Source organism: Urocampus carinirostris, chromosome 17 (assembly GCF_059441175.1).
Source record: "Urocampus carinirostris isolate Australia breed hairy pipefish chromosome 17, RoL_Ucar_1.0, whole genome shotgun sequence".
Taxonomy (NCBI): Eukaryota; Metazoa; Chordata; class Actinopteri; order Syngnathiformes; family Syngnathidae; genus Urocampus; species Urocampus carinirostris.
Window position 1 is genome coordinate 25937057 of NC_142365.1, and position 16766 is coordinate 25953822.

At 39.9% G+C, this 16766-nt stretch overlaps 1 protein-coding gene across 1 annotated transcript in view; it reads right to left on the bottom strand.

The window, feature by feature from the left end:
- Positions 1–417: 417 nt before the first annotated feature.
- ripk4 (receptor-interacting serine-threonine kinase 4) overlaps positions 418–16766 on the bottom strand; it is a 36001-nt gene continuing 19652 nt past the window's right edge. The window contains exons 2-8 of the mRNA XM_088321600.1: positions 15060–15351; positions 9637–9785; positions 9499–9548; positions 6696–6854; positions 6109–6218; positions 3657–3900; positions 418–2005 (exon numbers count right to left, since the gene is read on the bottom strand). Of these exons, the coding sequence (XP_088177726.1) occupies positions 837–2005; positions 3657–3900; positions 6109–6218; positions 6696–6854; positions 9499–9548; positions 9637–9785; positions 15060–15351 (2173 nt within the window). The 3' untranslated portion in view covers positions 418–836. The remainder of the gene's footprint in view (positions 2006–3656; positions 3901–6108; positions 6219–6695; positions 6855–9498; positions 9549–9636; positions 9786–15059; positions 15352–16766) is intronic.

The following is a 16766-nucleotide window of genomic DNA, read 5'->3' on the forward strand; positions in this document are numbered from 1 at the left end:
TATATTTTAAAACAGTTCTGTGTTTTTGTCAGAGCTGTTTGGTGGTAAACTCGATTTGGGTGAACCTTAAACAGACCGTAGCTCCTGCGGCCACCCAAGTCAATCGAGTTCGAGACCCTTGCATTAGCGTGTCGAGAAGCCCAACTTACAGTTTGTAAAGTGCAAGGCGTTTTTGAAGTATTTGAACATGAAAAAAGAGCTCCCAGCACCTTTGTGCAGCATACAGTGTAGATAGTAAAATTTGACTTTGGGTAAACATTAATGAATTCAAATTTTAAGGGAGTTTGTACATCATATGCGATTAGATTCATAATATCATACTATATTTGTATGAAAAAGCAGTACTAGACCGCACAATTAAGACCATTGATACCGGATTATAGTTTGCCCTGGTTAAAAAAAAAAGAGCCAAATCCATAAGAAAAAGGTGTTATAATTATTTTAATGGCCTCCCTGATGTAGTGGTGGTATCTAACAGACACAGAACATTGGCAAATCTTTTCAAGTCCATTTCGGCAATAAAACAATAATGAAAGACGTGTCTGGCCTTTAGCTATGTACAGAGCATTAGAAGAACAAAGGTAAAACAAATCTGTGTTTCCATAACAGATTCCTTTTACAAAATTATTTTGAACAATTACAAAAGTAAAAAAAAAAATGTTATATGTCGTTATAAATAAACATTCACAAAGAATCTATTCAAAACGTGGTAAAACGCAAACAGCTCGTGTTTTGCATATTCTAATTTCATTGATCGTCTAAGTGACATGCGGGATGAGCAATTCATCTAAATGTATTGTGATTGTGTTGTGTTTTGGAAGTGTCCTTTCTTCCTGTTAGCACAAAAAAGGTGTACACAGTGATGCCTTTGCCTGCGGATTGTCTTTCAGCTCCGTCAGTTTGAGAATGACAACTCTCCTGGGAGGTGACTTTGGCTCTGGGGGTGCAAATCCCTCGCCCATTAGGTCCTGAGGGTACTCAGAGGAATCCTTCCTCTCGTGGCCAAGCTCACGCGGAACGGTGCAAGCATCTGGACAGCCAAGGATCAAATCATTAAGATCCGCGCAATAACTGCTATCTTCCGCCGGGCTGCGTAGAACCTGACCAAGTTTTTGAGGATGGGCCCCCTCTTCCAACAACATCTTGACTGTGGCTTGGTGGCCTCGCTGGGAGGCCAGCTGGAGAGCCGTGAAGCCTCGGCTGTTCACGGCGTGCATATCTGCTTGGTGTTTTATGAGGAGGCGTGACGTGCTGGTGTGACCGGTTTCTGCCGCGACGTGCAAGGGCGTGTTCTTCTCCAACGTTTGGACGTGAATGTCTGCTTTGAGTTCGATTAAAATGCGGGCCACTCTGTAATGCCCCCTTTGGGACGCCAGATGCAGCGCGGTGCGGCCGTCCGACGTCTGGCTGTCCACGTGAGCGCCCGCCTGCTTCACCAACAGTTTGACGATACCTAGTTGCCCCTGCCAGGCGGCAAAGTGCAGCGCCGTCCAGTCGTCCGTGCCCCGGACCCGCACGTCGGCGGCGCGACTCAGCAGCACCCGGACCACGTTCTCCTGGCCGTGCTGGCAGGCAACGTGGATGGCCGTGCGCCCTCGGCCGTCCGTCTCGTCGATGGCCGCCCCCCGGTCCAGCAGCAGGCGCGCCATGGCCTCGTCGCCGTTCTGGGCTGCCCAATGCAAGGCCGTGTAATGGTCCTCGTCCTTAGCGTTGACGTCAGTGCTACGCCTGCCCAGCAGGAGTTCGGCCAGGGGCTTGAGGTGCTTCTCAGTGGCCACGTGGAGGGGGGTGGAGCCGCGAGCGTTGGCGAGGTTGGCGTCGGCGTTGTTCAAAAGGAGGAACTTGACGGCTTCCTCATTGTCCAAGGAGACGGCGTGATGGAGGAGGCTGTCCCCGCCGTCGAAAAGAAGCTCGACATCTTGCGGTTGGAGGATCTTCATCAGCTTCGCGATGTCCTTTGTTCTGATGGCGTCGCATAGCTTTCTTTTGTGGACCTCAGCAGAATCTGAGTAGTAGGAAGGACAAGCTATTTAGCTATAGGGCTGCAACGATTAGTCAATGTTGTCGACAAACATAGAATCAAAATAGTCTGCAATGAATTCCAATGCTGACTATTGTCGCCAAGAATGTTTTTATACAGAGTGATCTTACATGATCTCAATTTCTGCTGAGAATCACTCATTAGCAATAGTGTCTAACTCGAGCGCTAACATGCAGAAATGCAGGCGTCAACATCAAGTACGTGTATCAAAACATTTACACCCTGGATATGGCAATTAAAAAGACTACTCACTAAGTTTGCAAAGAAGACTTTACATATCATGGCACTACCACAGTAATGCACCAACATTTAATGAGAAAGCACATCGGACAATTTGAGCACGGAGTCTGACTCGCCTCAGTAATATTCAAATAACATTCAAGCCAATACGGTTGATTACATGCATTGTAAATTTTATATGCGCAACTTTAAGAGCGCTTGAGTGTTATGCCAGACTGTGCCTGGCAAACTTATTTGGAATGAAATTCCTGCAGTTAAAAACGTTAACAAACATCAGTGGTCATTTGATTTAAAATGTTGACAATGGTTTAATGCTTTTATTCGACCATGCAGTTGACCATTAAATGTACCTCAAATAATATAAATTAGATTTGTTTAATTTACTGTTGTACTGCTGCTAATGATTGTCTTTATATTAGACATTTTGATAAATTTTGTGTGCGAATCCGCATTTTTTAAATTTTTCTAAATGTACCTATTATTCTTGTGTTTTTTATTTTTTACCACATCATGAAATAAAATTTATGCTAAATTCAGGGTTTGTACACTTTTTAATAGCCAAATTCAATCACCTTCTAGGGGTTTCCAATGCCTATTTTAATTTTTTTCCAGGACCATTTAAATGTATCCAGTGCCAATCGAATGAGAACAGGAGCCTAATCCTTAGTCTTAAACACCAACATTATTTCCGACCCTAAAATTGGTTCACTATAAAACCCTAACATGCATTCCTAACCCTAGCACCTAAACAAAGCCCTACACCCAACCCTAGCACCTGACCCTAGTCCTTAGCCTGTTTCAAACTGTAACCCTCGCTATTAACTAATTTTGGCACCCGACATTTAATTTAGAACCCTAATGTTGGCTGCGGCTGCATCGGCTCGCTACAACGGGTCAGGTGTATCGACATTTCGTTCTGTGTACATTGTTACAAAGAATGACAATACAAAGGAAATTAAATTATAAATTAATATAGAGTTCAAACGCTAGTTCCTAACCTGAACACCTTACCTAAACAGTTTAGTTTCTAACCCCTGCCCCAATCCTATTTTGGAACCATAAAATAAGTTCAAAACCCTTCATTGAAGCCCAAACCCTAGCTCCTAACCCTAGGCCAACACCTAACATAAGAAGCATTGCAAATATTTCAAGGATTTACAAGGATTTCATGAAAAATTCAAGCCCTTTCAAACCTTGGAAAAAAACAGCATTTTTAAGGATTTCAAGCACCCGAACAGACCCAGTAGATTTAAGAAAAAATGAATAATGATCCAATTATTTGACTTTATATTTCAAAAGTCGACTATTAAATTAGAGTTTGCTGCAGCCCTGCACAACAGCATGTCTTTACCAGGTATTGCTCTTCAACTCTTACCAATAGTGCTTTCCTTCTCAAAAGAGAGCGTTATTGAGTCTTGTGAAGAGAATGCAGAATCTGCGGAGGACATGTCAGACAGCCTTTTGCAAGTGTTGTCTTTGCTGCGGCAACTTTCTTCCTTCAGACGATCGAAGCTCCTGGAGATCCCCGAATCCACCTGGGTCAGGAGTTCAGATAGACTGTAGTCTTTTTCAGGCAACACGGCCGAGATGGGACGCACTGCTTGCTTAGCGATTTTAACCTGTAGAAATGCGGATGAGAAGGCCATTTAGGGGCAGGGACAAGCTATTTTTTGACTTACATACCATTGTACAAACGCTCCCCTACTTACGACTATTCGACTTACGAAAAATGGTAGTTACGATCATTTTTTTCGGGATGTCGAAAAATATCTGGACAAGTTAGATTTTGTATTGTGTACACCTTTTTCTGAGTAATGGACATTACTGTAGTGCTTCTTTCTGCCACTACCGGCGTGTGGTGGCGCTGTGAGAGGTCACCCAGCATCCGCCCCGAAGAAGAAATCCTCTCCGTAGTTCGTGTGTAAACATTTTATACTGTATCTCCAGTGAACTTTGACATTTTTACTGTTTAATATCTCGTGCATCCATTCAATATGGTCAGAGTAAAGTGTAAAGACGAGGCGACCCGTTTCTTTTGAAATCAAAGTGGAATAAGAAAGCTTAATGCGGTGGAGAGCCTAACTCTTGAAGCCCATCTTCCAAAAGTAAGTTAAACTTCACTTTATTTATCTTTATATTGCTAATTATTTTATCAAATGTCTATTTTTTAGTACAAAACAATACAGGTAACATATACAAGCCTTATACATACTTATACAAACCTTAAACATGGTAAATATAGCACTGAAGCAACTTACTAACAAATTCAACTTACGAAGGATCTCGTTCGTTAGTAGGGGAGCTGTATATCCATGCTAAAACTGCCAAAACAACCTTTTTTGGATCAAAATGGGGCTGATTCACTACAAGGTAAATTTAACGTTGCTTCATTTTTTTTTTTGCAATAACATACCACTCAATTTTATTGTCTTCTAATGAAAGAAAAACAATGGTTTTGTATAATAATAACAAGAAACCAATCGGTCATTTTGTGCCAAAAACAAAATAATCTGTGTTAAATAGCCCTTATAAAGGTTCAAGTATGGGAAAAAGGCCTCATCGACCTGGGTGAGTAACTAACATTAACATAATTGTTTAAGAATGGGGAATGTAACTTTTAAAATCACTTTCTTAATCCATGACTAAGAACGCTAAATAACCAGGGCAGACGGATAAATACTCTGTAAATGCCTCCATGTCTGGTGCCAGTGCACCGTGTTTATCTCGTCAAAAAACAAAAAACACTGCGGAAATGACAGAGTGAGCAATCGCAGGCAGCATACTTCTTCGGTCATGTTGTTATGGTCAAATATTTGTTCAGGAAATAGTTCACGACGTAATAACGTAAGAACAACTTGAAGATAAACAACGGGGAAAACAATTGGTTGGGCAAGAATCCATTCAGGAACTACTGTTGTCTTTCTATCAATATTTTCCTTTTGTTCTTCATTACAGGGTTCGTACGCCTTATTCAACGTTAAACTCAGGCACTTTTCAAGCACTTTCAAGGCATTTTTTAAAATGTTCCAGACCCGATCAAAATAATGTCAATTTTGATGACAAAAGTAAAGTTGCCATTTTGCTGCTAGCACATACTTTTTTCTATTTTGAGCTGTTTCTTTCCATGATCTGCTATATTTTTGAGTCAATGGGCTGCTAAAAAAATGACATGAATTCTGCCGTTCTGTTCAAATATGCAGGCGCAGCTTGGCTACGTCACACTTGTTTACAAAAACGGAAAATGCTCTATAGGTGTTGGGTAATACTTAAGTTCAACACAGAAGACAAAGAAAGAAAATACTGTATGTATACAAAGCAGAAAAAAAATTAATGATATTGATTGCTCCGAAGCAGAGTGCATTCAATCTTAGAAGTCATGCGATGTTGCCGTTAAGGAAATCGGTGAATTAATAAAATAGACAAATGACAAATCTTTTTAGTTCAAACAAATAAAAATACTCTGAATGTGTTCAAATTATGGCTATCTAAAATTGGATTCACGGTATTTTAATGCCAGTTAAGTCCCTTTTTTAGAATAATGAATTCAATGTCTTTTAAGACTTTTCAAGGATCTGGGGTAACCTTCGGAGTCAGACTGCCGAGAAAAATGGCAATGGCGACAATGTCAAGCATTTTTGAGCACTTCACCCAAAAATCAAGCATTTTCCCGACTTTGAAAATACAAACATTAAAATTAAAGCATTAACAGGATTTCAAGCACCCGTACAAACCCTGTTATTGTGATCACCTAATCCGGTTTTAGACTATGTGTAAAAACAAACTTTTCAGTTCCTCCTTTCCCCTGAAAAGCGAGACCCAACACTTACCTGACCAAGGCACAGCCCGTCACGTGATCCAGGCTCCGACTCCGGCAACGTCGGAGTCTTAGGCTCCTCTTGAGGTTTCGAGCAGAGCGCTTCTGCTTCAGATGCAACATCTGGAAGAATAAAATAAGATCTATTGTCATTGTTATAAATTACGGCTCTATTTATTTCACAAACGGGATACTGATAAAAGAAAGAAAAGTAGAACGAATACGAGAGAGAGAGGAAACAAAGGGAGAATGAGAGAAAAAAAGAACAAGAGAGAAGGAAAGACTGAAAGAAAAAGACCAAGGAAGCGGGATGAATATTTATAAAGAGAAATACAGATATAGATATATAAAAATAGAGACATTGAGAAAGATAGAGACAAGAGAAAGGGAGAGAGAATGAAAGAACCAAAGAAAGAGAATGAGAGAAAGCGGAAAGAGAAAGACAGAAACAGAGAGCATGCGAAACAGAGGAAAAAAAGACACAAAGATAAAAGAGATAAAGGCAGAAAAAGAGAAAACAAAGGGAGTGAAAGAGAAAAAAGAATGAAAGACAGAGAGAGGAGGGGGAGGAAGACAAAAGAAAAAGTCAAAAGATCCTACCCTGGAAACCAGGTCTGGCCTCAGGACTGGTTGCCCAGCAACGTTTCATTAGACTCAAGAAGGCGGTACAGGCGGCTGGTCGAGCGCGGGGCAGCGCCCCAAGATCCGGACGCGCCCCCTTCACCACCTTGACCATGATCTGCAGGATGTTGTTCTCCCCTAGGGCAAAAACACACATGACAAACAACTAAGGCTTTCGCTCGTCTCGAGACCGAGAGGTCGCAGGTTCGATTCCCCGGCTCCTCCGAGGTTAATGACTCCAGCAGCTCCCGTGTTATTTTCGATTGTTCTCGATTGTTCTCAGCTCAGGGATGCTGCTGGAAATGTGAATTTCCCTTCGGGGATGAACAAAGTATCTATCTATCTATCTATCTATCTATCTATCTAATGTCCAAGTGTCCGCGTGCAAGATACTGAACCCATATTTGCTGACAAAAACAAGTAAATTATAAAGTATAGTTAAAATTATGTGTAATAGTAAATAAGATATAATTTAACCCAAGAGTCTGTTGGGACGACATTACTGTAGAGCTTTAACATGGGAGTTAAGATGCTAAAACAAGTTAAACAAGGTTAAAGCTTGAACTCTAAATTGAGTTTGTTAAATCAAATACTGTAATTAAACTATGTAAGAAAATTGATATAATGTATAATGTAACAGTTAGCTCAATAGTTAAACGTCCTCCCTCTATAACCAGACGATGACGATGGGACTTCTTCACCTTTTTATGAAAGGAATATGCTCTGTTGAAGAGTTAACTGCGTACAACATTTATTATTATTAATATTACTCATTCTGAGGTTTTCCTTGCTCTCCTGTAGGTTTTAGATCAGGGGATGGTGTAAAAATAGTCTGTGGTTTGCAATATTCTGTGGTCTGTGCAGCCCTTTGAGACTTTTTGTGATTAAGGGCTATACAAATAAACATGACTTGACTTGACCTTGATGCTCCTGATAAGCTGCGATCGGTGTGTGAGTGTGTGTGTGTGTGTGTGTGTGACAAGGTTCCAACAGCTTAAGGCAAGTTAAATTCAAGACTTAATAAGACTTTAATGTATTTTGGAATCAAATAAAAGGCACACAAAAAAAAAAATCACACGATTGAAACAAACTAAAAATAAAAATCACCGCATAAACTAGAGGCAATTTTAAAACACATTTTAATTTGAATTTTCTTTTAAATCCAATTGAAAACTTTGAAAAACATAGTACTCTCCAATGTTTTAGACATGGAAAACAATAAAAGTTTATAGCACATCATGGATCCTCAGTCAAAACTGGCAGATAACTACTAAATCCCAAAAACGCATCTACTACTTCTCTGAAGCATTTTTATTCTGATCCATTTAAAACACAATATTCATGACCAACTTTAGAGTCTAGCATCATAAAAACATGCTCGGAACTGATAAATAGGACTAAATATTTGTGTTCACATTTTAAGACTTTTCAAAATTGGTTCGAAGACATTTTATTGCCAATTAAGGCCCTGTGTTTTAGAAAGAAATGAAGCCCTTTAAGACATTTAAAGGATCACCGGGACCCCTGGTGTATATGAGTAAGTGTAAAATACATCGTAAAGCGCTTTGGGAGGTGAATTGAAACGCGCTATATAAATGTAGTCCATTTACTATTTGGTCTTTTTCATTGAAAGCAGGGCTTGAACAATGACCCGAGTCACATGACTAACAACATAAATGCAATTGAAGACCATTGGTGTAGAGTAGAGGTGGGCACAATACAGCCCGAGGGCCACATGCGGCCCCCTAGTCTTATTTACCCGGCTCGCCAAACACAGTGGTCAAATTAATAATGACAATCGATATCAGGGGTGTCAACACGATAGAACAATCATTCTATCGGGAGCCGGACTTGTAGATAAGAGAGAAAGAAATGAGAGAAAGAGAGGGAGAGAAAAAGAGGGTGGGACAAAGAAAGGGAGAAAGAGAGAAAAAAGAGAGAAAGAGAGTGAGAGACAGAACATGAGAAACAAAAGAGATAAAAAAGAGAAATCGTGAGCGAAGGAGAAAGAAGGAGGAAGAAAGAAATCCAAAGAGAAATAGAAAGAAAAAAGAGAGAGAACAAGAAAAACGAAAGAGAGCAAAATAAGGTAAAAAGACACTGAGAGAAAAAGAGACAAAGATTAACAAAGAATGAGAAAAAGAGAACCACAGACAGTGAAAGAGAGAGGGACAGAAAGTCAGAGAAAAAGGGAGAAAGAAAGAAATACAAGTACAGCGTCTTTGTGAGGGGCACCTGGCTTTGGCAACATCAAGTGGACATATTTCAACCTGCAGCTCGTTTTTCACTTGCACTTCTCTGACCGTTGTCTCGCGGGCGGATTCAATCCCTTAGTGGGCCTGATCCAGCCCGCGGGCCGCCTGTTTGACACCACTGATCTATGTAATAGCTAGCTAATAAAATGTTGTATTTCCTATAAAATAAATCAATAAAAAGATGAAAAATTACATTTGCGTAATACACAAATAAATTCTCGTTGTACTATTAATTCATTGATTAAAAACTTTCTACTGTCCTTGAAGCCTGTGAACTGGAATTTATTTTTCCGAATTTCTAAGATAAAAACGTATCATGTTGTTACTGTGTTATTACCAGGTTAATTATTAAAAATAGGGTTAAATAGACTACCAATAAAAAACAATAACATTTTACTAGAAAATCACAATGACATAGGACTGGTGAGCTTTTACTCAACAGGCACTCTAACGTGGGAGCACCACGTTGGAGACCCCTGTTCTAGGAAAAGGTTTACTGTTGGAATCAAATCTTCCAATCGACTTACCTTGATATGGTTTCTTCTGAGTGAGGATTCCCCAAATAACAATAGAAAAGCTAGAAAACAGAAGCCAGAGTTACGCAAGACTCGATGCATTGTTCTTTTAAACAAACTCAATATCCGAGAGGTACAGTGTATTCCAACCTGTATATGTCATGTTTGGTGTCGGACACCCGATCTTTCTCGATGATGCTTTCAGGCGGCAGGTAGGCGATGGTGCCGCAGAAGCCGTCCCGACTGATGTCGTCGGCCCGTGAGAGGCCGTTCCAGCGGGCCAGGCCAAAATCCGATATCTAAAACCACGAAGCCGAAGGGAAGCTGAAGACATGACATCTTAATGGTATTCACAAAGACCTACTTTTTATTTTCAATTAGGCACGGAATGTGTAGTGTTCCTCCCCGCGATGATCAGTTTCAAGCACTTTTCAAGCACTTTCAAGGCCATTATTTTCTATTTTTTCAGTACCTTTAAAGGAAGAAATCCAGTGTGATCTATCTTGCTGCTAGCACATGCTTTGTGCCATTTTGCACTGTTCCTATCTATGATTTGATCTGTTTATAAGCTGCTATAAACTGACATGAATTTTGCCATGCTACTTTAACAATGCACGCACAGCTTGAAGTTGTTTACAAACACATAGGTCTTGGGTAATAACGGAGTTAAATGGTAAATGGTCTGCATTTCATATAGCACTTTTCAATGGGCTTTATACTAAAGGATTTTATACATTTGACTATAAGGGATTTTGTACCATCAAATACGAATAACATTTAATGCAAAAGATATCACTGGCTAAACTGTGGGGCAGGTCATTGCAACCTTGTGAAGAATGATGTTTACAGAAACAACGGGAACTGGGACAAGTCTTGCCCAAGGACACTTCGACATTTAACTCTGAGGAGCTGGGATTCAAACCTGCGACCTCTTGGTCCCAAGACGGGGGCTCTACCTCCTGAGTTATATTATCTGGATTTATGGGGACTGATCATGTCAAAGATTTGTCAGTTAGAAATCAAATTTCCTGTAATAGCATTAAGGTTTTGCGAGCTACTTAACGTGTACAAGGACAAAAAGAATAAATGCACTGTATGTATAAAAAGCAGAAAAATGAGCCAAATTTGGACACATTTTGCTTTTTGTTTTACTTGTTTTCATTTTGTTTTATTTTTTTGCATGTTTTTCAGAGGATCTGAGTCTAAATTGGCTAAAATAGAATTGTGAATAGTTTTCTTTTTTGGTGGGTTTTACTTGTTTCCATTTATATCTTTTGCATGTTTTTCAAAGGATCTAGGTCTAAATTGGTTAAAACAGAATTGTGAATAGTGATTTTTTTTCCAATTTATCACTTATTTATAGCACTGAAGAGTAATATTTGGAATGTTTATTTTATTGTTTTCTTTTTTGTTTGTTTTGTTTGACTTTAAATCTATTCAGTGCGTAAAAAGCTAATTTACATTTTATATGTTTTGCAATTAATATTTGGGATCCCCCAAATAATAAAAAATGGTGCAAAAGGTTTTATAATCATTGATAATACATCATTTTAAAAACAAAAAAAAAACAAAATCTGAGGAGCCCTTTGGGAGCCAATAGAGCTTTTCTCAGTGAACAGAGCCAAAAGAGCCGGTTTTCTAAATAGAGCTGTCGTCCTCTTGGGCATCCCCCCACATAAGAGTAGGCGTGTTGCGTCATTTTCACTCACTTTTTATTTTTTTTCATTTATTGCGCGGTCTATAGAGTCAGACTGACAAAAAACATGGCTATGGCATTAATTTCCAGTAGTTTCAAGCACTTCACCCAAAATTCAAAATCAGGCATTTTAAAGGAACTCAGGCATCCGTATGATGCTTGTTTTTAACAAGACACAGGAGGTGTATAAACCTTCCCACAATTATGCAAACATGTTGCAAAACATTCCACGTCCCGGGAGACTCAAGGAAATTAGTATCAAAAGTTGAAAAATCTGGCTAGTTTCCTAACTTGTAGCCCAAATCCTGGCTCCTATCCCTAACCCTAGCCCTACAACTAATTGTAGCTATAAGCCTATAGCACTAAACCTATTTCAAACAGTAACACTAGCAATTTTGAAACCCTACATTTAGTTGAAAAACCTAATATGGATCTTAAACCCTAGTTCCTAACCCTAAACCTAACACTATCTGTAACTCTAGCCGCAAACCTATTTTAGAACCCTAAAAATAGAGTTGAATAACTTAATAAAGAGCTTAAACTTTAGATTCGGTTTAAAACCTTAACTTAGCCCAAACTATAGGTCATATGCCTAGCCCTACACCTTACTCTAGCTATAACCCTAGCCCTAATCCTTTTGCAAACCATAACCCTAGGTTCAAACACTTTTTAGAACCCAAACAAAGTTTACTACCCTAGTAAGGAGCCCAAACCTAAGATTATAATTCTAAACCAATCCCTACAACTAACCCTAGCTGTAACCCCAAACCTGACCCAGTTTCAAACCGTAACCCTAGCTCTACACCTATTTGAAACCTTTTATTCAATTTAGAACCCCAACATGGAGGTAAGTTCCCAACACCTAACCCTAGCTGTGACTCTAGCCCCGAACCTATTTCAGAACCTTAAAAATTGAATTTAATACACTAATAAGGACCTCAAACCTTAGATTCGGTTTAAAACCTTAACTTGTAGCTCAAACCCTGGCTCCTATCCCTAGCCCTAAACCTAACAAGAGCTATAACCCTATAGCCCTAACCATATTTCAAACAGAAACACTACCTCTAAACAAATTTTGAAACCCTTCATTTAGTTGAAAATCCTAATATGGAGCTCAAACCATAGATCCTAACCCTAAACCTAACCTTAGCTGTAATTCTAGCCCCAAACCTATTTTAGAACCCTAAAAATAGTTTAATATCCTAATAAAGGAGCCTAAACCTTAGATTCTAAACCTATCCCTACAACTAACCCTAGCAACTAACCCCGACCCTGTTTCAAACAATAACCCTAGCTCTACAACTTTTTTGAAACCCCACATTTAGTTTACAACCCTCACATGGAGGTAAGAACCTAGTCACTAACACCTAACCCTGGCTGTAACTCTAGCCCCAAAGAGTTTACTACCCTAATAAGGAGTATAAACCTAAGATTATAATCCGAGCCCCAATCGTATTTGCTGCTGAAACCCAAACTCCCAACCCGAGCCCAACACCTGACCTAAGAAATATGGCAACAATTTCAAGCATTGGCACACACTTCACCTAAAATTCAAGCACTTTACAAACTTTGAAAACACAACATTCAAATTCAAGCATTTTCAAGGATTTCAAGCGTTCTTGCACTTGTAGCAATTTGGGATCAGCTTTCACGACTCTACTACATTTGTGAACGGCGCGTGGCCCTAGCGGCTCAAGTCCCGGCTCGCAGCAGAGGCCATTCCCAGTGAGCTCGCCCACGTACAATTCACACAAGCGTACACAGAAGGAGTCACAGGGAACTTTGTACAGCAACTAAAGGAATCCTGTAGGGACAAGTCCGGAGGATGTGTTTACATGTTACTCTTACAGTTCAATGGATGCGTCCCACCTACTGCATTCACTTCTGGAAGTTGAGCTTCTCAGCATAAAACCACAAGTCTGATAAGAGTAAAGCAGAGGACTCCAATGTGGTGCCTCCTGAGGACAGTTGAGGTAGCCACGAACCTGTTCCATAAGTAGCACACCAGTCTACTTTTGGTGACCCTACTTTTAATAATTAATCCGTTAATAACGCAGTAATAACCAGAGTTAGGAATAACACTGTTATAATTACTGTAAAGACGTTACATAACGGCGTTGTTTCTTCAAAAACGGGGTCGTCTAACTCATTAATTTTGCTGCCATTCCAACGTCGTAACCGTTACCGACGATCAAAAGTGGTGCATTACCAATGTTTTCATACGAGCGTTACGTACTTTTGTGCGTGTTTACGTCCATTTTTGCATACGTTTTCGGGTGTGCATTAACGTACGCTTTTGTGCGTGTTTCCGTACGTTTTAACGTACGCTTTCAGGTATTTGTTTACATATGCTTCTGTGCGTGTTCACGTACATTTTGTGTGAGTTTTAACTTACGTTTTTGAGTGTGTGTGTGTATCTACGTTTTTGTGTGTTTTTACATATGTTTTCAGGTATTCGTTTCTGTACGTTTTGGTGTGTGTGTTCGCATACGTTTTTGCGTACGTCTTTGTGTGTTTTTACGTACGTCTTCGTGTGTTTTTACGTACGTTTTAAATATACTTTTAATTATGCTTCTGTGCCTGTTTACGCAAGTTTTTGCCAGATCGCAAGTTTAGACATGATACAGGTGTCAAATTACTCTGTACTTTGGTTGACACGTTAAATTTCCCCCAATTTGATCATGCTCAGGGCGGATTTTCTCTTCCTTTTGCTTTCACCTTCATAATACAATAATAATGATGGCCCAGGAAGAGAAATCAGATTCTTGGAATGGAAAACATGGCCCAACAAATGCCATCAGTGTTGGTACACCCTTTTCAAGACCTGATTCAAGCACTATTTAAGGACTTTTAAAGACAATTTTCCCCATTTATCCAGTGCCATTTAATGAAAAAAAATCTTATGTGAATCATGTCTTTTGCAGAGCCCCAAATATATCTGTGATTTCTCTATTCAATTTTTAATCTTGGGTGTGGATTTATCAAGATGTGATTATGAGATCTTAAGTAAATAGTGAATATTTGTGTCTCTCAACAGTATGTGTGTAAATATTGTAAGACAAATCCATCCTTCCATTATTTGCACCACTTATTCTCAGTAGGGTCCCGGGGGTGCTGGAGCCCTTCCCAGCTGTCTCTGGGCAGTGGACAGGGGACACCCCGAACTGGTTGCCAGCTAATCGCAGGGCACACAGATACAGACAACTCATTTGCTACATCACACTTTGGGACAATTTGACCAGCCAATTAACCTGACAAGCATGTTTTTGGTTTGTGGGAGGAAACCAGAGTGCTCGGAGGAAACCCACGCAAGCACGGGGAGAACATGCAAACTCTGCACAAGAAGGCTGGTAGCTGGATTTGATCCCATGACCTCAGAACTGTGCCGCGGACGCGCGAACAGCTGATTCGCCGTGTTGCCCATTTTAAGACAAATCTCTCTCCAAAAAATTCAAGTTATTTGTTGCTTACAATTTCAGTTCTTCCCATGACAATTTACCATTGGGAAACGCTACCTTCAATTTTTGCATTGTCCATAATAAATAGGTAATCCTTGCACTTATACACATTTCATACTGCCCTGTTTTTGTGTAGCATGCAACTGCCCTCTTGGGCGGGATTCCTAGGGGACTATGACGCTTCATAGGACTATGCTATACAAACTAATGCCAGCCTCCGCTAAATCACAAATGAAGAAGAAATACAACGGCAAAGAAAAGTCACCAGAGAGTGGTGTCGGCATCGTTTCTAAGCAGACTTGTTGAGATACAGGGCAACAATTTCAGGTTTTTACAAGCCCTTTACCAAAAATTCAATCAATTCTTTCAAATCACACCAGCACAAACCCTGGTAATTACACAAGCATTCAGAAAGGTACCTTGACGTGGTAGTGAGCATCCAGCAGGATGTTGGCTGGCTTGAGGTCCAGGTGCAGCAAGGGTGGGTTCATGCAGTGCAAGAAGTTCATGCCGACTGCCGTTTCGTGGATCATCCGGAAACGCAGCTCCCAGGGCAATGGCTCAGTGGCGAGTAAGGTTTCTAGGGAGCCGGTCTCCATGTACTCCATGACCAAGCCCTGAGGATCCTCGCAGATCCCATACACGGGCAAAATGTATCGGAATTTAGCCGCTTCCATTTTCTTGGCTTCCTCCAGCAGCTCTGATCGCTCCCTGAACAAAAAAACAAAACAAAAGACGTCAATAATATCAACCGAAAAATATCACTGGGATGGACCATTTATCCTTCAGGAGTCGGGAACCTATGGCTCCTGAGTAATTATAGCTTGGAGACAAAATGGAACTTGCGCGATTATTGAACGTATTAGGTACATGTGGAGCAGATTCTCGCCCGTGCGAAGCCAAGACTATATTGATGTCTGAAAGGGTTCAGTCCACTATACATAGGACACAATTTACACTAGTTTACAGTCAAGGTGTTACACCAACAGACCTCGTTTTGGCTGTAAAACACTAAATAATCCTTTATATAGAAGCTCAATTAATAATCTATGTTAATTGTTGAGACTATTTATGTTGAAAAGCCACAGAACAAATGTTAAACACCCAAAAGCACTAGCAAAGCACCAAGAGCAATTGGTTGTTCCTTGACATAAATGCCTTAGAACATCTGTTTCAAGCCATTTCGCCGACAGATTGGATCCGCACCGTGAGACAAGCCTGAGAGAGGTTCAAGAGGAAAAAAGTCAAAATATGAGCAGCAGTTTTAAACAAAGCCAGGCGCCACCCCCAAATCAATTCTAGCTGTATTTCTTTCCTCTCTTTCTCTCGCTCTCCATCTCTTTGTCACTCTCTTTCTCGCTCTCCTTATTTGTCTATTTATATTTGTCTTTCTCATCTCCCTTTCTCTCCCTCTCGTGATTTATCTGTTTCTTTCTTTCTTCCACTCTCTCTTACTCTCTTTATTTCTCCATTTTGCTCCTCCTCTTTCTCTTCCCTTTTCAACACTCTCATTTCTCCTATGTCTTTTTCCTCTCTCTCTCTCGCTCTCTCTCTCACACTTTCCACTTCTCTCTTTCTTGCCTTCTCTCTTTCTATTTCAAACATAGTCCAACTATTCACTTGTTCAAATTTAAATACAAAAAAACATTCCTGGCGGAATACAGAGATGAAGAAAATCGGGTATGAGTGATACCAGAGATTGGGAATAGTGCGTCTAGAACTATGATTAACTTTGTGTTATTATACCATAACTGTTATTATAAATAGTATTACAATTGTTGTTATATAATTGATGTGTTTAATAGGGAAGATGAAGGAGTAGGGAATATAAGCATTTGCTTCTGACAACCCCTTTTCGAACATATTATGTAATATTATTTTGTTGTTGAGTTATTGTTTTTGTTCTGTTTTTATTTTAATGTTTGAATAAAGTTTTCAATCATTCATTCATTTCTGTTTGGATTTTGTTCTTTGTCCGTCTTTCCCCCTCTCTCACTACAGTATTTCTCTTTTTGTATCTTTTGTTTCTCACACACTCTCTCTTTCTCTTTCTCCTTTTATCTCTTTTTTTCACTTCCACTCCCCTTTTCTCTCCCTTTTTCTTTCTTGTGCTCTGATTTCTCTCA